This window comes from Gossypium hirsutum, chromosome A05 (genome assembly GCF_007990345.1).
Source record: "Gossypium hirsutum isolate 1008001.06 chromosome A05, Gossypium_hirsutum_v2.1, whole genome shotgun sequence".
NCBI classification, from domain to species: domain Eukaryota; kingdom Viridiplantae; phylum Streptophyta; class Magnoliopsida; order Malvales; family Malvaceae; genus Gossypium; species Gossypium hirsutum.
Genome location: NC_053428.1, coordinates 11,398,351 through 11,420,352, shown reverse-complemented (window position 1 = coordinate 11,420,352; position 22,002 = coordinate 11,398,351). Strand labels below are relative to the sequence as shown.

The following is a 22,002-nucleotide window of genomic DNA, read 5'->3' as shown; positions in this document are numbered from 1 at the left end:
TCACATTGTCAATTAATCTTATTGGAAGGGGGTGAGGCTGTAACACTTCTAACTTGCCTCTTATATATTCATGCATATAACTTAACACTCATCAGTATATATATAATTTGCTTCAAATAACTCAACATGCTTATTCATTTTACACAACCCTCCTATCATCTTATACAAACAAATACACTTATACATGCGTTCATAATTCTCAAATAGAATTACTCATAACATTCATTTAATTTCACAAGTTACACTCATAGCATCACACAATTGCAAATCAACATGTACACTTATCATAATATAAACTTTCCCTTCATCTCATCTTTCATATTCCAAGAGAAATTCTTATTCACGGCTCATTCATTATCACATAAACATCATGAACTATTACTCTTACCTTTTACGAGTCTCATTTTATCTTAATATTATCACAGTTATATAATTCACTTTAGACAGACTTACACATATATTCATATTTTAAAACAAATGCACTCAAACATACATTCCACAAATTTGAGTAAATCTATTTATCGCATTCACTTAGTCAAATAAGTTAGACACATAATATCATGTTAATGTCAAACGAACATGGATGAGTTTATAACGAGGTAAACTTTCATTTCTTTTCACTTTTCTATATTTCTCCACTTATGTCTATTTCATTTTACACTTGATCTCACACATATCATCACAAGTCACCAAGATCAATTTAAGTACACCAATATATCCACCAAATTATACGAACCTACTTAACACCTTTTTACACTGTCGATGGTAGCTCGGTTGGAAAACACTTCTGTCTCAACAGAACTATTTCATCAGGATCGAGAGGCTCACACTATCACAGGTAGTAATGTGGCATGTATAGCTTAACTATTACACATACTAGGTAAGTCCGAGAACCGACTAAACTATAGCTCTGATACCACTAAATGTAACACCCTTTACCTGTGTTTGACACCGAAACAGGGTACGAGGCATTACCGGACTTAATCACTAATCATCGTATAAAAACTGATTCATAATTTCACTCTAATTTAAAACTTTTTCAAACACATTCAAGTTGTCCCTTAAAAAGAGCTTACAAGGCCCATATCATGCTTTAATTCAACCACATACATAGGCAAGCATGCACATTCATAAATTGCATCAATTAATTAATAACATAATCAAGACTATCTACATTAAATGAATTTATACAATAGAGACCTTCAAATAACATAGGTCAACATTTTAAGCAATTCCTAGCAACTTAATAACAATTAAACGAGTCTCCATACATGCCAAAAACTTAAAATACTTTAAAACCTTTATATATCGATCAATAGTTTGATAGTGTGATTTAACCTCCGGCGACCTCCAACTCGAGCTAACATCTGCGAAACTATAGGAAAAAGGAAAGGAAGGGAGTAAGCATTATAGCTTAGTAAGTAAGTATGTAAATATTAATAAATAATACAATATCACACCTTAAACAAAGTCACAATATGTTCCCGGAATATTACCATTACAAACACACATACTTTCACTATTACAATCATAAACAGATTCAAAATAAGCTGTCTAGCAGAGTTCCTGTAACGCCCCTTACCCGAGACCGTTGGCGGAGTCGAGCACAAGGCACTACTAAACTTATTTGAGCACTTAACCAAATTTAGATAATTTATATCATACTTTTCAGACAAGCTGTCCAAATGCGTCATAGTTGCTAAATAATTCATATCTCGAGTTATAAAACTCGAAACCCAAATCCGTAAATTTTCCCCGAATTTATACTCATATATCTACTTACCAATTTTTTTTTATAATTTTTGGTTGGTCCAATTAGTACAGTTTATTAGTTAAATCCTCCCCTGTTTCAGGGTTTGGCTACTTTGACCCCTGTGCACTACGAACCAAATTTCTCTCTGTACAAAATTAAAATAACCATGCTGTTTCTTTCTCTTAAAAATAGACCCAATGAGGAATCCATACATATATAGTATGACTCATAATTATTTTTGTGCAATTTTTAATGATTTTCTAAAATCAGAACAGGGGAACTCGAAGTCATTCAGACTCTGTCTCACCACAATTTAAATATCTCATAACATAAAATCCAATTGCATGCACCGTTTCCTCTATATGAAACTAGACTCATTAGGCTTTAATCTCATTTTTTTCCCAGCCCTTAACTCGATTTCCAAAATTTATGGTGAATTTTCAAAGTCAAACTACTGCTACTTACCAAAAACTGTTTTAGTACAAATATTGTTAACTAGTTCATAACATCTTTACTTCAATTCATTCAAACTCTATACATGCCATATAAATCTTTAAACATAAAACAAAAACTACCAGAATTGATCTGAATAGTGTGCCCTGTTGTGTTGATCCGATCTACCCACTTCACTTCAAGTCAATCTACAAAAAAATATTAAACACACACAAGTAAGCTTATTGAAGCTTAGTAAGCTCATAGGCATATAAACACAAATCATATCAAATATCGTACACAATCATATATCTATTAGTTTAACTATTTCATCCTCCAAATCACAATTTCATTAATAACTCATTAGAATAATTTCCATATGGCTACTCACAATTTAACTCCCTTAGGCCTATTTCTCATTTACTTCATTGTCAAATTAAGGAACAATAAGGGAATTGAGTGCTTCATTATCACATTGCCATAGTAAACTATGGACTTTCACATTGTTACGCATCACACACCGAAGCCATAGCCTTGCCATGGTCTTACACGGTTCACATATCATACCGAAGCCATATCCCAGACATGATCTTATACGAAATCACATTATCACATTATACCGATGCCATAGCCCAGCTATGGTCTTATACGGAGTCACATTATCACATTGCACCGATGCCATAGCCCAGCTATGGTCTTAAATGGGCACACTTATCACATATTTTTCGTCAATTCATCAGGGTCACAGAATAGAAGCACTCAAATCCATTGTTCCTACTAATTTGTACTTTTAGTTACACATTATTCATTAGTTAATGCAAATTGATAGTATTCATCAACAATAAAATACTTTAACAATCATAAGATTTTCATATCAAAACATTGAACTTTGCCATATGAACTTACCTGGACTAATTTGCAAAAGTCGTAGAAATTCAGGGACTATTCTTGAATTTTCTCCTTTCCACGATTCAGTTCGTTTTCTTGATCTATAATTATCAAATCATTCCTTCATTAGCATCCATTTCAATTCTATTTCACTTCACAATTTATGCTGTTCAAATTTCAAAATTGCACTTTTATCCCAAAATTTACAGTTTTCACAATTTAGTCCCTGCTCAATTCACCCATCAATTGAACTAATTTTTCTCAATTAACACTTTATTTTATCATTATAAACTATTTCAAAACCTTTTATATTCTTAATTTCAATAGAAACCTTCAATTCACAACTTTTTCACAATTAGGTCCTAAATATCATTTCCTATCAAAATCACTTAATAAAACCACGTTAATATGAAATTAGAACTTAAATTTCATAATAATTCATCATAAAATTCCCTTATCCATCCAGGGTAACTTCCAATTTCACCCATAAAATAAAAAACTAATGAATTCTACAAGTGGACCTAATTGTAAAAGTCATAAAAACATAAAAATTATCAAGAAAAGTAAGAATTAAACTCACATGTTGTAAAAATATGAAAAACCAGCTTTCTCCAAACCTTCTATGGCGTTTTGGCTGAGAAAATATGAAGAAATGTCTAGATTTTTCAATTACATCATTATTTAACTATTAACTTTTATGCTATTTCCAATTTTGCCCCTTGTTCACATTGTTTTCTTGCTTATTTCATACCCAAACCGTCCAGCCATTAACCTTTGGGTCTAATTGCTCTTTAAATCCATCCTTTTAAATACTTAAGCTATTTACTCACAATTTAACAAATTTGCGCTATTTTCAATTTAGTCCTTTTTAATTAATTAGCCATCCAAACGTTAAAATTTTCTAACGAAACTTTAATACTAACTCAATGACACTCTATAAATATTTATAAAAATATTTATAGCTCGATTTTCAACTTTTAGGTCTCGATACCTCATTTTTGACCCGTTTGACCTAATAAATTCTTTTAATTCACTAATTTCACCATTTCACAAATTCTTCTAAATTCTTACTTGACTCATAAATATTAAATTACTATCTTGTTCAATCTTATTTGTCGAATTTAGTGATCTCAAATCACTATTTCCGACACCACTGAAAATTAGGCCGTTACAACTCTCCCCCCCTTTAAAAATTTCGTCCTCGAAATTTGTTACCTGAAAACAGATTTGGATACTGTGATCTCATTGACTCCTCTGTTTCCCAGGTTGCCTCCTCCAATCCATGTCGATGCCATAACACTTTTACTAACGGTACTCGTTTATTCCGTAGTTCTTTAACTTCCCGAGTTAATATTTTCACTGGTTCCTCCAAATAAGTCATATCTGATTGTAGCTCTATCTCAGTATGAGGAATCACATGTGAAGGGTCTGATCTATATCGTCTCAACATAGATACATGAAATACATTATGGATCTTCTCAAGTTCTGGAGGCAAGGCCAATCTATAAGCTACTGGACCGATCCTCTCAATGATTTCGTATGGTCCGATAAATCGTGGACTCAGCTTTCCTTTTCTACTAAACCGTAAAACTTTCTTCCACGAAGAAACTTTCAAGAACACACGATCACCCACATTGAACTCTATATCTCTTCTTTTCAAATCTGCATACGACTTTTGACGATCGGAAGCAGCTTTCAACTTTCCCGAATAATCTGAACTTTCTCTTCAGTTTCCCCAATTAAATCCACTCTGACTAATTTCGATTCACTTAATTCTGACCAATACAACGGGGTTCTGCACTTCCTTCCATATAGAGCTTCAAACAGTGCCATTTTGATACTAGCTTGATAACTGTTATTATAAGCAAATTCAGCTAAGGTAAGTACCTTTCCCAGTTGCCACTAAACTCGAGTATACAACACCTTAACATATCTTCCAAAATCTGAATCACTCGCTCTGATTGTCCATCTGTCTGAGGGTGAAAAGCTATACTAAATTTTAACTTAGTACCTAAAGCTTCCTGTAGTTTATTCCAAAATCTCGAAGTAAACCTCGGATCTCGATCAGAAATAATTGATGTCGACACCCCATGTAATCTCACAATTTCTGACACATATAATTCCGCTAACTTATCAAGTGAAAAATCTGTTCTGACCGGAATAAAATGCGCTGATTTAGTGAATCTGTCTACTATCACCCAAATCGAATCTTTTTTCTTCAGAGTCACTGGCAATCCAGATACAAAATCCATCGTCACATGTTCCCACTTCCATTCTGGAATCATTACAGGTTGTAACAAACCTGTAGGCACTTGATGTTCAGCTTTTACCTGTTGACAGATTAAACATTTTGCCACAAATTCACAAATTTCTCGTTTCATACCAGGCCACCAATACATTTTTTTCAAATCACAATACATCTTCGTACTACCCGGATGAATCGAGTACATACTACTATGAGCCTCTGATAAGATATCCTTCTTCAATTCTAGATTATTCGAGACACAAATTCTATTACGATGGTATAACATACCACTATTATCAATAGAGTAATCTAAGTTCAAATTATTCCGAACCATTTGTCGTTTCAACACCAACTTCGGATCTTCATCTTGCAATTCCCGAATTCGTTGAAAGAATACTGGTTTTGTCTTTAATTCAGCTAATATAGAACCATTTTCATTAACAGACAAATGAGCATTTAACGCCCGAAGAGCAAATAATGATGATTTCCGACTAAGTGCATCTGCCACTACATTTGCCTTACTCGGATGATAATCAATGATAAGATCGTAATCTTTCAACAGCTCTAACCATCGCCTCTATCTCAAATTCAGCTCTTTCTGCGACATTAAATATTTCAAACTTTTATGGTCTGTATACACATAACATTTCTCTCCATATAGGTAGTGTCTCCAAATTTTTAAGGCAAATACTATGGCAGCTAATTCAATATCATGTGTAGGGTAGTTCTCTCATGTGGTTTCAACTGTCGAGAAGCATATGCTACAACTTTTCCTGACTGCATCAATACACAACCTAAACCATTCAGAGACGCATCACTATATACTACATATGGCACACCTGATTCAGGCTGAGTTAACACCGGAGCCTCTGTCAACATTTTCTTTAATTGATCAAAACTTTGTTGGCACTCATCAGACCATACAAACTCAACATTCTTCTGTAATAATTTAGTTATCGGTGAAGCAATCAGTGAAAAATCTTTCACAAATCGACGATAGTAACCAGCTAATCCAAGGAAACTTCGCACTTCCGTAACATTCTTTGGAGTTTTCCAATTAATCACCGCTGACACCTTACTCGGATCTACCCGTATACCATCAACTGACACAATGTGACCCAAGAATCTCACTTCATGAAGCCAAAATTCACATTTACTAAATTTTGCATATAACTGTTTTTCCCTTAATATCTGTAGTACAATTCTCAAGTGCTGAGCATGCTCGGATTCTGTCTTTGAATAGATCAGTATATCGTCAATAAACACAACCATAAATCTATCCAGGTAAGACTGGAAAATTCGATTCATTAAATCCATAAAAGCAGCAGGAGCATTTGTCAAACCGAATGGCATAACTAAGAACTCATAATGACCATACCGAGTTCTAAAAGTTGTTTTCGGTACATCACATTCCTTTACCTTTAACTGATAATACCCAGATCTGAGATCTATTTTTGAAAACACTGTAGCATCCTTAAGCTGATCGAATAAATCATCAATACGAGGCAAAGGATATTTATTTTTAATTGTTACCTGCCTGTAATCTATGCACAGCCTCAATGAACCATCCTTCTTTTTCACAAATAAGACAGGTGCACCCCATGGTGACATACTCGGTCTGATAAACCCTTTGTCTAACAGTTCTTGCAACTGTGCTTTTAACTCTCTTAATTCTGCTGGAGCCATTCTATACGGTGTCACTGATATGGGAGCTGTTCCTGGAAGCACATCTATCACGAACTCAACTTCTCTATCGGATGGTAAACCTGGTAATTCTTCAGGAAATACATCCATGAATTCATTTACAACAGATAGTTGCTCTAACTTTGATTTAGAACTTCGAGTATCAAGAATATAGGCTAAATAAGCCTCATTTCCTTTACGCAACAATTTCTGAGCAGACATAAAGGAAATTATTCTAACCATGTCATCCAAATTCCCAGACTCAACCAAAACAATATCTCCTGTTTGACATTTCAAGCTAATTCATTTTTCTCGACAATTCACTACCGCGTCATGTTTCATTAACCAGTCCATGCCCAAAATAATATCAAATTCACGAAAGGGTAGCAGCATCAAATCAGCGGGGAAATCACAGCCCTTAACTTTCAGTGGACAGTTATGACATATTAAATTAACTACCACACTTTGACCTAACGGATTTGTAACTTGTACATCATAATCAGTAGGCTCAACAAATAAGTTCTTTTCAGATGCTAACATAGTGCAAATATATGAATGAGTAGACCCAAGGTCTATTAAAGCATACACAGGAACATCATAAAAATAGAAAGTACCAGCAATTACATCTGGAGCTGTTGCTTATTCTCTCGCTCGAATGGAATAAGTACGAGCAGGAGCCCTAACTTCTGATCAGCTAGCAGTATCTTTCATACCCGAACGAGTAGCCCCTGTAGCACTGCTCTGACCAGAGCGTCTTCCTTTTTGAGGAAGAATTTTCTGTTTCTCCCTCTGTTCCACTTCTTCTACTTGTAATTGGGGACAATCACGAATAAAGTGATCAGTGACCCCACATTTATAACAAGCCCCTAACTTACTTCTACATTCACCGGGGTGACTTCTTCCACAATGTTGACACTTAGGCCTTTGGGTATTTTGTACACTACCCACACTAACAGCAGATCTGTCAGATGCTTTGTAATCAGATTGTCTTGGCCTACTTTTTCCTGATCTTTCCGGTACTGAAGTGGCTCGACTGAATTCCTCTTTAGATTTCTTCACTGGTAAAGCCAAAAATGACTTAGATGCACTTCTTTTGAAAGATTCTTTACTTCTTCTATCTCGTTGCATCTTTTTATTATATACTTCTTCAAGCTTCTGAGCACGATCTGATCTCGTATCTCAATGCCCCCTATCATCATTTTAATCTCATCATTAAGCCCTTCTTCAAATCTGATACACATTTCTTCTTCTGTGGGTATTATATCTCGAGCATATTTGCTCAGATAAACAAATTCTCTTTCATATTCAGCCACTGACTTGTTTCCCTGTCGCAAGTCGAGAAATTCTCTTTTCTTCTTATCCAGATATCTTCTACCGACATATTTCTTCTTAAATTCATTTTGAAAAAATTCCCAAGTGATCTTCTCAGTCGGTACAACAGCTTCTATTGTTTCCCACCAGTTATAAGCTTCTTCTTTCAATAATGACACAGCACATATTAAGTAATCATCTGGTGAGGACGCCATTTGCTTAAAAACCCTCATTATACTTTGTAACCAATATTCAGCTTTAACGGGGTCATCATCTGTTCTTCCCCGAAATTCTTCAGCCCCATGTTTTCTGAGCTTTTCAAATGAAGAACGTTTGCCAGATTCAGTTGTCGGAGGAGGTGGAGGTGGAGGAGCAACCGGGGGTGCTACAGATGTTGAGATAGGGGGAGGAGGTTGTGTAGTCTGATTTCTTTCTCGCACATTCTCATTATACCACTGATTCATGAATCCATAAATCATATTTTTGAGTTCTTGTTCTCGCATCAATGAAATCGGAGCTTCACTACTTGTTCCTTGTTCAGAGGTTTGTACTCTGCTATTAATTTCTTCTTGCTCAGTTTGTTCTGGTCTATCTGACATCTTTTCAAATCGAAAATAATCTATAATAAAAACAAGGATTAGATCGGATCATACACAGCACACTATCACAGATTTATATGGCATGTAATTCTAGACACTTTTCACATCATACATATTCCGAGAATCGGCTAAACCGAAGCTCTGATACCAATAAATGTAACGCCCCTTACCCGAGACCGTTGTCGGAGTCGAGCACAAGGCACTACTAAACTTATTTGAGCACTTAACCAAATTTAGATAATTTATATCATACTTTTCAGACAAGCTGTCCAACTGCATCATAGTTGCTAAATAATTCATATATCGAGTTATAAAACTCGAAACCCAAATCCGTAAATTTTACCCGAATTTATACTCATATATATACTTACCAATTTTTTTTATAATTTTTGGTTGGTCCAATTAGTACAGTTTATTAGTTAAATCCTCCCCTGTTTCAGGGTTTGGCTACTTTGACCCCTGTGCACTACGAACCAAATTTCTATCTGTACAAAATTAAAATAACCATGCTGTTTGTTTCTCTTAAAAATAGACCCAATGAGGAATCCATACATATATAGTATGACCCATAATTATTTTTGTGCAATTTTTAATGATTTTCTAAAATCAGAACAGGGGAACTCGAAGTCATTCAGACTCTGTGTCACCACAATTTAAATATCTCATAACATAAAATCCAATTGCATGCACCGTTTCCTCTATATGAAACTAGACTCATTAGGCTTTAATCTCATTTTTTTCCCAACCCTTAACTCAATTTCCAAAATTTATGGTGAATTTTCAAAGTCAAACTACTGCTACTTACCAAAAACTGTTTTAGTACAAATATTGTTAACTAGTTCATAACATCTTTACTTCAATTCATTCAAACTCTATACATGCCATATAAATCTTTAAACATAAAAAGAAAACTACCAGAATTGATCTGAATAGTGTGCCCTGTTGTGTTGATCCGATCTACCCACTTCACTTCAAGTCAATCTACATAAAAATATTAAACACACACAAGTAAGCTTATTGAAGCTTAGTAAGCTCATAGGCATATAAACACAAATCATATCAAATATCGTACACAATCATATATCTATTAGTTTAACTATTTCATCCTCCAAATCACAATTTCATTAATAACTTATTGGAATAATTTCCATATGGCTACTCACAATTTAACTCCCTTAGGCCCATTTCTCATTTACTTCATTGTCAAATTAAGGAACAATAAGGGAATTGAGTGCTTCATTGTCACATTGCCATAGTAAACTATGGACTTTCACATTGTTACGCATCACACACCGAAGCCATAGCCTTGCCATGGTCTTACACGGTTCACATATCATACCGAAGCCATATCCCAGACATGGTCTTATACGGAATCACATTATCACATTATACCGATGCCATAGCCCAGCTATGGTCTTATACGGAGTCACATTATCACACTTATCACATATTTTTCGTCAATTCATCAGGGTCACAGAATAGAAGCACTCAAATCCATTGTTCCTACTAATTTGTACTTTTAGTTACACATTATTCATTAGTTAATGCAAATTGATAGTATTCATCAACAATAAAATACTTTAACAATCATAAGATTTTCATATCAAAACATTGAACTTTGCCATATGAACTTACCTGGACTAATTTGCAAAAGTCGTAGAAATTCAGAGACTATTCTTGAATTTTCTCCTTTCCACGATTCAGTTCGTTTTCTTGATCTATAATTATAAAATCATTCCTTCATTAGCATCCATTTCAATTCTGTTTCACTTCACAATTTATGCTGTTCAAATTTCAAAATTGCACTTTTACCCCAAAATTTACAGTTTTCACAATTTAGTCCCTGCTCAATTCACCCATCAATTGAACTAATTTTTCTCAATTAACACTTTATTTTATCATTATAAACTATTTCAAAACCTTTTATATTCTTAATTTCAACAGAAACCTTCAATTCACAACTTTTTCACAATTAGGTCCTAAATATCATTTCCTATCAAAATCACTTAATAAAACCACCTTAATATGAAATTAGAACTTAAATTTCATAATAATTCATCATAAAATTTCCTTATCCATCCAGGGTAACTTCCAATTTCACCCATAAAATCAAAAACTAATGATTTCTACAAGTAGACCTAATTGTAAAAGTCATAAAAACATAAAAATTATCAAGAAAAGTAAGAATTAAACTCACATGATGTAAAAATATGAAAAACCAGCTTTCTCCAGACCTTCTATGGCGTTTTGGCTGAGAAAATATGAAGAAATGTCTAGATTTTTCAATTACATCATTATTTAACTATTAACTTTTATGCTATTTCCAATTTTGCCCCTTGTTCACGTTGTTTTCTTGCTTATTTCATACCCAAACCGTCCAGCCATTAACCTTTGGGTCTAATTGCTCTTTAAATCCATCTTTTTAAATACTTAAGCTATTTACTCACAATTTAACAAATTTTGCGCTATTTTCAATTTAGTCCTTTTTAATTAATTAGTCATCCAAACGTTAAAATTTTCTAACGAAATTTTAATACTAACTCAATGACACTCCATAAATATTTATAAAAATATTTATAGCTCGATTTTCAACTTTGAGGTCTCGATACCTCATTTTTGACCCGTTTGACCTAATAAATTCTTTTAATTCACTAATTTCACCATTTCACAAATTCTTCTAAATTCTTACTTGACTCATAAATATTAAATTACTATCTTGTTCAATCTTATTTGTCGAATTTAGTGATCTCAAATCACCATTTCCGACACCACTAAAAATTAGGCCGTTACAGTTCCAGCAACTAAATTATTTATTTCTGCAGCTACAGAACTCCAAATTACAAACCGTTAATTTTTCTTGAAACTAGATTCACATATATTCTTACCATAAAATTTTTAGAATTTTTGGTTTAGCCAATTAGTATAGTTTATTCATTGAAGTTACCCCTGTTTCACTGCTTAACTGTTCTGACCACTTGTCACTACGAATCAATTTTATCCTTGTATAGAATTCAAAGAATGTTCTTGTTTATTTAATTTGAAACTAGACTCATTAAGGATTTCAGGAATATAAATTATATCCCCTAATTATTTTTGTACAATTTTTAATGATTTTTCAAAGTCAGAACAGGGGATTACATAGTCATTCTGAACCAGTCTCTCAAAAACTTAAATATCTCATAATATAGAATTCCTTTGCTTGCTCTGTTTCTGTTATATGAAAATAGACTTATTAAGCTCTAATTTTATATCTCATTTAGTCTCTGATTCAATTTATACTATTTTTGGTAAATTTTTAGATTCACGTCACTGCAACTATCTAGAATAGTTTTATTGTCAATTTTGATCTTTCACACTTCAATTGTATTCATCACTTTCCCATAACAATCTTTCTAATTTCCAATCACATATCGAGCATATTGCTCATAAGTTACACACGTATATACTTACACTTATCATCAATAAGTCATACACAATTTCATTTAATCAATTTTCTAGTTGAACGCTTCGGAATAATAACAGATACGAGATGGTATCGCACACAACCCACCTTTAAAATTGAAGCTCTCTTGTACACATAGTGGCTTTCACTTAGCACCACTCATGTGACCTAGCTCGATTGTACACATAATTTTGGCTCTCTTGTACACATAGTGAACACTTAGACCACCCATGTGACCTAACCAGTTTATCTCGTAGCTCTCTTGTCTACATGGTGTCCTTCACCTGGAACCACGCATGCGACCTAGCTACATATATCCCGTAGCTCTCTTGTCTACATGGTGTACACATAGTATCACCCATGCGACCTAGCTACATACCATCTGTATCATCCAATCTTTCCGAAAGTTCAACCGGGATTTCTTCTCTCTCTTTCTAATATTTGATTCCATACTTCCAATAGTCAATTATGATTCAAAAATCAGCTATAATACATAAAATATGCTGAAATACAAAAACATAAAAAGATAATGTATTATTTACATACAAACTTACATACTTTCTTATTTCCATGTCGAATTAATATTGAGCATTTAAATCATCATAATTATATTTACTTTCAACACCTCGGCAATCATAGTAAATATATCAATTTTACATTGAAACATGCATAAATTAATGCTTATTATATATATGAACTTACCTCGATACTAAAACGGCCATTTTACCAACTTTCTCGATTTTCTATTTTTCTCCCATTCTAGATTCAAATCTCGTTTTTCGGGATATAAAACATCATATTTTACTTATTTAATTAATGTAATATTCAAAACAGTCCTTAACTCAAACTTTAGAAAAATTACAATTTTGCCCCTAAACTTTTGTATATTTACACTTTTGCCCCTAGGCTCGGGAATTAAACTTCATCCCTTTTTCTTATGTTTTATGACATGCTGATCATTTTTTCCTTCTATGGAAACATCAAATTCTCACTCTAACACATAGTTATGAACAATAACAACTTTTACTGATTAAGCCGTTTTACTCATTTTTGCTTAAAACCGCTTAGCAAAAGTTGTTTAACATAATTTCAGCTTTCATATTCTACCATAAAACATCAAAATAAACGCATTTCACCTATGGGTATTTTTCCAAATATGAACCCTAGCTTAAATTATTGCTAGAATAAGCCTAATCAAGTTACCGGGATTCCAAAATCGTAAAAAACTTGAAAAACGGGGCTAGAACGGACTTACTATTGAGCTTGGAAAGTTGAAAACCCTAGCCATGGCTTCCCCCATGCTAATTTCGGCCTCCATGAAAAAGATGAGTCAATTTTGGCTTTATTTTCCCTTTTTATTTATTTTAATTACCAAATGACTAAAATGCCCTTAAAGCCTTTCTTTAAAATTGTCCTATTCATGCCCATTTTTGTCCAAAAAAAACATAATGGTCTAATTACCATTTAAGGACATCCTTTTTAAACCCTCATTTCAATCAAGTACTTATGAATTAGAACACATATTTTGCAACTTTTGCAATTTAGTCCTAAAAGTCTAATTAAGCACTTTATCAGTAAAATTACTTAACGATATTTTTACACAATATTTTAATCAATAAATAAACCTTAAAACTTAATCGGAATAAATTTTTTGACTTCGAATTCATGGTTCTAAAACCACCGTTCCGTTTAGGCCCTAAATTGGGCTGTTACAACAACTTCTGCAAATAAGCCCTAATAGGCAAATTAAACATGCAATCTATAAAATTTCTTATCAATACTCTAACACATGCATCTAATCACTCGGTAAATCATAAAAATTAATCGAAATAAACTTTTCTATCTCAGATTTATGGTTTCACAACCACTATTCCATTTAGGCCCTATTTCGAGATGTTACAGGTTCGAGCTACGGCATGCCTAGTACTTTCATAATTATTAACTCATCCAATACTAACAGTTATCTCAAGTCTTGTTGGTATCGATCTCCATTGATCACGACGCCTCTATTTCATGAACCGTATATGGCTCTTCTTGGAGGGTGAAGACAAAACCCTGACACGAGGATAATACATTCAATTGTTGATGGTTCAAGTCAATTGCCCTAAAGACGACACTTTGAAGACATGACTTATCCTAGAGAAATCGATTTGTCTATCAACACAAAAAATTCACAATAATCAAAATTAAAAAATAAAAAATAAACCCTTAAACCTACAAATACCAACTAATATGAAGCCAAAGTCTTTTTTTAGAAAAAAAATCATATAAACTTAAACTTTAAAATCAATTCAGTGTGATTTCAACCAATTCCACCATCAATTTAATTGTAAAAATATTACAATTTAAATTTAAGTCGGAATTTCATCATATTTACATTAGTGTGGTAATGAAGTTGAATTATATGCGATCACAAAAGCAAAGGTGGTCATTGGCGGCTAAGGGATGGATGGACTATCTCATCAATGACGTTAGGCTTGCCTATCATAGAATAGATACATAGGATTATTAATATGACAATTAAAATTTATATAAACAAGGTAAAAATGGTAAAATTATTTAATTTTTAGATTTAAAAATATTTTAAAAAACATTTATTATGAGCCTCAAGTTGTCTCAATTAGTCGACTGTTCATCTTTTCTATTGGATTATATTTTGTTGGTGAAGTTATCACAAAACCCTTATATCATTTACTAAAAACGGTACAAATTAACTCATGTATGTTAGATAATACAGCAGAACAACCCCTACATTAAAACTTAGTGTTTATATATAAGGTATAATAATAAATTTCAATATCAATTTAACTTTTACTCTTTTGTTGGAAGTAAATTAAAAAATTTTTAAACTAATAAGACTAATAGGTCAAAAAGACCTTAGTAACAAATTATAAAAAAAAAATCAATTAAGTCCTTTTAAAATTTAAAATTATTCAAACAATCATAAAAAATATAAAAAAAATTATAGAATTTTTATTAAAAATAATAATACCGATCCAATAAAAACACAGGAGTCAATTTTTTTAAATCTTATATTTAATAATTTTTTAATTTTTCAATCATTTTTAAATTTTAAAAGGGCTTAACTATTTTTTTTTTAAAATTGTGCTAAGGCCATTTGACCCTTTAGTTTTATTAGTTTAATTTTTTTTAATTTACTTCCAACAAAAGAGTCGGGATTAAATTGAATAAATGTGTAAAGATTAAGGGTTAAATTTGTTATCGTACCTTATATATAAACATCAAATTTGAACGGAATAGTCGTTTTGCTACCTCATCTAACATGCATGGGTTTATTTGTCTATTTTTTCAATAGAGGGGCTAAAATGTAATTCACAATATAGTATAGAGGGTTTTGTGGGGCTACAATGCAATCTACGGTTAAAAATTGTTCTTTATACAAAATGTTATACATTGGCAAGCCACATTTAATTATCTGGTTATTTTGTGAACCATGCAAGTTTTTTTATAGTAAAAATAGATAAATTTTTTTAAGAAAAATCAATTTTTTTCATCTAACATAAAAAATATATTTTTTAATAAAAAGAGTAAAATACAACCAGACTATTAGTACAAAAGCCTTTGTAATCTTTTTATAGAGAATTTTATAAATTATGAACATATTAAGATGTTACTTTGTGTAAAAGTTATTTTTTAAAAATAATTTTCTTAAAATTATTTTCAGTAAAATAAACACAGCCTAATTTGTATCCGATTTTTTAAAAAAATAGATGATTACCATCTGTTTGATTTTAAAAGCATGGGTAAAGGTTTTAAAGGAAGCAGGGGCGACGGAGTGTAGCGTTGGTCACCCCTCTTAAAGATGCAAAACCCAAAATAACAACACACTGCTAACGTACTCTCCCTCGTCATCATCTACATTACCTTCACTCCTGCTGTATTATATATACCCCTCCACCCATTGTCCCATTTCATATCTAGGCAAATTTGCATAACCAAAACAAGTGTTTTAACTCCTTACAAGCAGAATCAATTTATACCCATTTATTCAATTTAATTGAAATGGAAGATACCACCATTCGACCTCTTCTCACCCCCTACAAACTTGGCAAATTCAATCTTTCTCATAGGTAATTATTGCAACAATCCCTTTTTTCTGATTTCTCAGTAACAGAAGTTTTGCATTCTTCCAACTTTTTGGTTCCCATTATATTGTTTGTATAATTTCTGATGCAAAATCTCAACCCTCATTTCCTACTGAGTCAGCATATTTTTGTTTAGTTGAAAATCCCACTTCGCGTAACTTTTTTTTTCTGTAAAATATTAGAGCTAATTGACTGACTAGCTTAACAATTTCACCTCTCTTTGTCTTTTTTCAGAATTGTATTGGCTCCATTGGCTAGACAAAGATCTTACAATAATGTTCCTCAACCACATGCCATTCTCTACTATTCCCAGAGGACTTCCAAAGGAGGTCTTTTGCTGGCTGAGGCTACTGGAGTTTCTGATACAGCTCAAGGGTAATCAATCTTTAAAAGTTGAAATTTTGCTCTCTTTTCTTTTCTAAACCTCAAAAATCAATTTAATGACACACCCCTTCCCCAAATTAATGAAGGTATCAAGATACACCTGGTATATGGACGAAAGAGCAAGTTGAGGCCTGGAAACCCATTGTTGATACTGTTCATGCGAAAGGTGGAATTTTCTTTTGTCAGATTTTGCATGTTGGAAGGGTTTCAAATACAGGTTTCTTCTTCTTCTCTTACAACACCTCCATTTAGTGTTCTCTTTCTGTGACCAAATTCAGTGACATTTACATGAAAATTCAATAGTGAATGGATGATTGAAAAATCAATGCCCTAATGTCTGAATTCTTATCTCCGATGTTTTATTGCTGCATGCTATGATGTAAGGGTTCTAGCCAAATTATAGAAAAGGAAAACGTAGGTTTTGAATCCAGATAAATACTACTTTTTGATACCCAAAGTTTGTTTTGTAACTTTATTTCCAGATAGCATGGCCTCACGTGATTCTTTTCTGGTGAATTGGCATTCGGCATCATGTAATGGTTTATTATTTGCAAATGTTTACAGGTTTTCAGCCAAATGGACAAGCTCCAATATCCTGTACTGATAAGGCGTTGACACCACAACTGCAAGCTAGTGGAGTAGATGTTGCGGAATTCTCACCTCCGAGGCGATTACGGACTGATGAAATTCCCCAGATTGTCAATGATTTCAGAATTGCAGCAAGGAATGCTATGGAAGCTGGTATATTCTTTTTCCTAGATTCTGAATAAAAAAAACTTGGAGGATGTCTCGGATTCGTTAAAATTATAAAATGGGTGCTAATTTTGGTCGCTGATTTATAGGTTTTGATGGAGTTGAGATTCATGGAGCTCATGGCTACCTAATAGAACAGTTTTTGAAAGATCAAGTGAATGATCGGACAGATCAATATGGTGGATCATTAGAAAACCGATGCCGGTTTGCCTTAGAGATAGTTGAAGCTGTTGCCAACGAAATAGGAGCAGATAAAGTCGGAATAAGGCTATCTCCCTATACAGAATTCATGGAGTCAGTGGACTCTGATCCACAAGCATTAGGCCTCTACATGGTTGAGGCCTTGAACAAATACGGAATTCTCTACTGCCATATGGTGGAGCCAAGAATTAAAATAGGGATGGAAGAGTGTGAAAGTCCTCAAAGTCTTGTGCCAATGAGAAAGGCATTTAATGGCACTTTCATCGCTGCTGGGGGCTATAGTAGAGATGATGGAAACGATGCTGTGGCTGAGAACGGAGCTGATCTTGTTGCTTACGGTCGATTGTTTTTGGCCAATCCGGATTTGCCAAGGAGATTTGAGCTTGGTGCCCCACTTAATAAGTATGACAGGAGTACTTTCTATACATCTGATCCAGTCATTGGTTACACTGATTACCCATTTCTTGAAGATAATGGCAATGCTTAAGTTTCCCCAACAGCAGAACAGGGGCATGTTTTTACTTGTTTAACAAGTTTGGATCTTCATATTATGGCCCATTAAAATGTGAAAGCCCAAATCTAAATTATACTTAAACCCATTTTATTCAATTTGGACTGTAGCTTGTTAACAACTAAGATGCTCCTGCATCGCCTCTTTCACATGGTGAAGCACTTCAACTTTTCTTCTCTCTAAATAAAACGTTGTTAACCGTTAATATTGAATATTAAAATCTAAATTTGCTTACTAATCTGAGTCAAGAGTCCAAATTTGACCATATTTTTCATTTCTTCTTCAAGACATTTTTTTTCTTAAATAAAGGATAGTTTAGAGATCAATGTCAATTAAATAGTCTTATCATCTCATTTATAATTTAATTTAATGATTAACATTTTTCAGTTTTTAAGAACCAACTTTTTTGTAGTTAAACTAAAGTTTTCAATATAATTTTTTTATTCCAAGTAATCTTAAAAATATGATGTGCCTCTTTTTTAAAAATATTTTATGTAAGACACTTGTTAATATTTTTCTTCCATAATAACCTTAAATCTTAGCAATTAATCAAAATTTTGATAAATCATCCACATTCTTTTACATGATATCTGAAAACATATAGCAGTCTTGCGGATAAAATTAAAAATATTGTTCAAACAAATATTAATATTAAAATGGAATATAGCATAAAGATGCCATTAGTTGAAGGTATTATAAACGGATCACTCACGAGACCTTAAACCGTACACTACTCAAAGTAAAAAAGTCTTGGACAAGTGATTGTTGATGTTCAGGTTCCTTTAATAAAGTCAGTCTCTGCCAATGAACCAAAACAAAAGTAATGGCAATGGGCCATTGTGTCTGGCTTGTCATCTTCGCTTTTAATCTTATCCAAAGGATTCCCAATTTCAATTTCTCTTTTACAAATTCTCTCGTGAGTTATCCCAAATATTAGATCGCCGGTTCAGATGGCAAATTGTGCGATCAAAACCCATATTCTACGAAATAATTTAGGTAGGGGGGCTTAGAATTATTACTATGAAAAATAAGGATAAAACTTATGATTCATCCAAAATAAAAATAAAAATTATTAACCATCAAAGTTGTTTTGTCCTTGTTTTAAAAAATATATAGAGATGAGATTTCGAGCACAAAGTACCAACAGAAGATAAAAAGAGGTGAAGATGATAAAATCGAATTTATTTATTTAAATTGTGATGCTTTTTTTCATGAGAAACTGATACAATTAGAGTTGTTTTTATATACACAGTAGGGGGCACAACCACCAGTAGTATTTGGGTTGAAGTAAAGCCTGAGGGAGGGCCGCAAAGAAAAAAAAGAGGTAATGTACAGTTGAAGGATCAAATGTAGGGATTGATATGGGAAGAATAGTCACGAATACCAGCTCCTTCCCATCCCATCCATTCTTCCCACAAATCCCAATCTGAATCCATTCCTCTCATTGGCTCATCTATCTCTTCCTCATACACTTCTGCTGCCTTCGGTTCTCCTCTCAATCTACTCATCAATATCTGCATACCCATATTCCTCAAAATATTAGCAACAATAATAGATTAAGTGCATATATTTTGAAGCCGTAAGAAAAAGGATTTCAGTTATTTATTGTGTGTGTTTCCAACAGGCTAACCCCAAACACCAAAGTGAGCTATCTCGTCTCACCCTAACTGGAATCATTATATTTCATGATTAATTGCCTACCCCTAATTTTTGAAGTTTCTTTTCTGAAAAGGGAAAGAAAATAAAACTAAAATCTTAGAGACCCCCTTAAATAAAGGAAAACTACTATCTGATAGTAAGAGAAATAAAACATACATCATAAGCTTCATTGATCGTTTGAAACTGAACCCCACAATTGCTTCCTCTGCAAACGTCCGGATGATACTGAAATCAACAACAAAAAAACCCATCAATCAACCAACTCCCACGATCAAACCAATTTTTTTATAAATATTTCATCTAAAAAAGGAACAAAAAAGAGGAAAAAAAAAGGGTACCTGAAGGGCAAGTTGCCTGAAGGCCTTTTTGACCTCAGATTCAGAGGCGCCGGGTTGGATCCTGAGAGTTTTATAAGGATCCATCACCGACGGAGCAGAAGAACAATAAACTCTAACTCTGTTGGCCATCTTCTTCTTTCCCTTTTCCTTAACTTGCATCCACGAGGAACAACCCTTCCCACCAATCATCCCAATAGCAGTCGCCATTGTCGGACAAACAAAAGATCAACTCTTAAACTCAAATGCCCCTTATCAAAACAGAACCCGAGGCTCCAATCTTCAGATTGAATCCAAAAGCTATATAAAAACAAAGGGCGGATAAGGGAAGCTGGTATTGATTGATAATAATTGAGACTGGGGAATAGAATAGAATAATAATAGTTAATATACGGAAGGACTGTTTAAATAAAAGAGAAGATTATTTATAGAAGAGGAAAGAGAGAGAGAAGGGGGAAAGGTCCTTATCCAAATCCAAAGGGCCGGGCTTTGAGGGGGTGACGTGTAGAAAATGGGTGGTGCCTGGGGTTGCCCAAGACCCGAAGAGAGAGACGGTCAGAACAAACTTATCTTGTTTCTTTTATTGATTGCTTGCTTCGTCAGCATCCCACACGTTTTATTATTGTTATTTCTTCTCCTTATTTGTTTTTTTATTCTATAACTAATATTTCAAGGTTGACTTAGTTTACCCCCATCAATTTAATTTTTAATTATATTTTATAATTTTATCAATTTCGAAAAATTATTTTTATTCAACTTCATCCATTTAAATATATCTAAATTTATTAGGATCATATAGACCATAATTTAAAATATTTTGTACAAATAATTTCATTCATTCATGAATAAATAACATGTCAATGTGTAATTAAACAAAAAAAAAGTCAATGTATACATAAAAATTATTATTAATGTAATATTTAAATACAGTTAGAACATAAGAAAAAAAAGTCGTAAATATAATATTAGTGTATTAGTTAGGAGCCTAGCAGCCCAAGTTGAAAGTATGATAAAAAAAAAAACCCCTTATATAGTTTATGCCATTGACATTTATATAAGAAAGAAAAATGCTGGTAATATTTTCATGAATTATAAATCTTTTTTATTTGAAAATGATGAAGCTACGTATATATATATATATAAGATTCTTGAGTAAATTTTCTTAATAATATAATAAAATTTAAAAATTAGAATTAAGATTATATAAATTGATTTAAATTATAATGATTTATTATTATCCATAATATATCATAGAAAAAACTTTACATTTTATCTTATCCACTATAAATTAGTTAAAACCGAAGTGAATAACTCTATTACTTTTATATTAATTTTATCATTTATATTTAAAATTTGTTATTGTTGATTTAAATGTTGTTTATAAATAGTAAACATTTAATTTTAATTATTAAATCAAATATATTTATATCAAAAATATTAAAAATAAAATTTAGTTAAAAGATGGAAACAGTCTAATTTTACACCTGATTATTCTTTTTAATATTATTAGAAAAATTAAAGAAAAAAACGTAAAGTGATTAGCGGCAAAATCTGTATCGTTCGGTGAATTTTGAATTAATTCATTTTAAATAGAGTAAATTTTTTTTAAAATAAGTGGACCGAGGTGAGTGAATGTTTTGCTTTAAACAATGGGTATAAAACAGTTATGATAATTGTTTGCTCCACTACCTCCTGCTTCA

General features: G+C 32.7%; 3 protein-coding genes across 3 annotated transcripts; 1 reads left to right on the top strand and 2 right to left on the bottom strand.

The window, feature by feature from the left end:
* Positions 1-7,691: 7,691 nt before the first annotated feature.
* LOC121228853 (uncharacterized) lies at positions 7,692-8,911 on the bottom strand. The gene is made up of 2 exons (XM_041111859.1): positions 8,319-8,911; positions 7,692-8,172 (listed from the first exon to the last, which is right to left on the bottom strand). The coding sequence occupies exons 1-2, from the start codon at positions 8,909-8,911 to the stop codon at positions 7,692-7,694; spliced, it is 1,074 nt and encodes a 357-aa protein (XP_040967793.1).
* Positions 8,912-16,115: 7,204 nt separating this feature from the next.
* LOC107958470 (putative 12-oxophytodienoate reductase 11) lies at positions 16,116-18,542 on the top strand. The gene is made up of 5 exons (XM_016894248.2): positions 16,116-16,444; positions 16,694-16,834; positions 16,930-17,060; positions 17,408-17,584; positions 17,686-18,542. The coding sequence occupies exons 1-5, from the start codon at positions 16,377-16,379 to the stop codon at positions 18,282-18,284; spliced, it is 1,116 nt and encodes a 371-aa protein (XP_016749737.2). The 5' UTR covers positions 16,116-16,376; the 3' UTR covers positions 18,285-18,542.
* A 933-nt stretch (positions 18,543-19,475) lies between these two features.
* Positions 19,476-20,838, bottom strand: LOC107958472 (chaperone protein dnaJ 8, chloroplastic). Its single transcript, XM_016894249.2, has 3 exons — positions 20,306-20,838; positions 20,124-20,192; positions 19,476-19,822 (listed from the first exon to the last, which is right to left on the bottom strand). The coding sequence occupies exons 1-3, from the start codon at positions 20,510-20,512 to the stop codon at positions 19,652-19,654; spliced, it is 447 nt and encodes a 148-aa protein (XP_016749738.1). The 5' UTR covers positions 20,513-20,838; the 3' UTR covers positions 19,476-19,651.
* Between the last annotated feature and the right edge of the window lie 1,164 nt (positions 20,839-22,002).

Coding starts and splice junctions, on each gene's coding strand:
- LOC107958470 (XM_016894248.2), top strand. CDS start 16,377: ATGGAAGATACCACCATTCGACCTCTTCTCACCCCCTACAAACTTGGC. Junction 16,835..16,929: donor GTTTCTGATACAGCTCAAGG/GTAATCAATCTT, acceptor AAATTAATGAAG/GTATCAAGATACACCTGGTA. Junction 17,585..17,685: donor AAGGAATGCTATGGAAGCTG/GTATATTCTTTT, acceptor GCTGATTTATAG/GTTTTGATGGAGTTGAGATT.
- LOC121228853 (XM_041111859.1), bottom strand. CDS start 8,911: ATGTCAGATAGACCAGAACAAACTGAGCAAGAAGAAATTAATAGCAGA. Junction 8,173..8,318: donor GACTTGCGACAGGGAAACAA/GTCAGTGGCTGA, acceptor TTGAGATACGAG/ATCAGATCGTGCTCAGAAGC.
- LOC107958472 (XM_016894249.2), bottom strand. CDS start 20,512: ATGGCGACTGCTATTGGGATGATTGGTGGGAAGGGTTGTTCCTCGTGG. Junction 20,193..20,305: donor TCAGGCAACTTGCCCTTCAG/GTACCCTTTTTT, acceptor TGTTGATTTCAG/TATCATCCGGACGTTTGCAG. Junction 19,823..20,123: donor CGATCAATGAAGCTTATGAT/GTATGTTTTATT, acceptor ATGGGTATGCAG/ATATTGATGAGTAGATTGAG.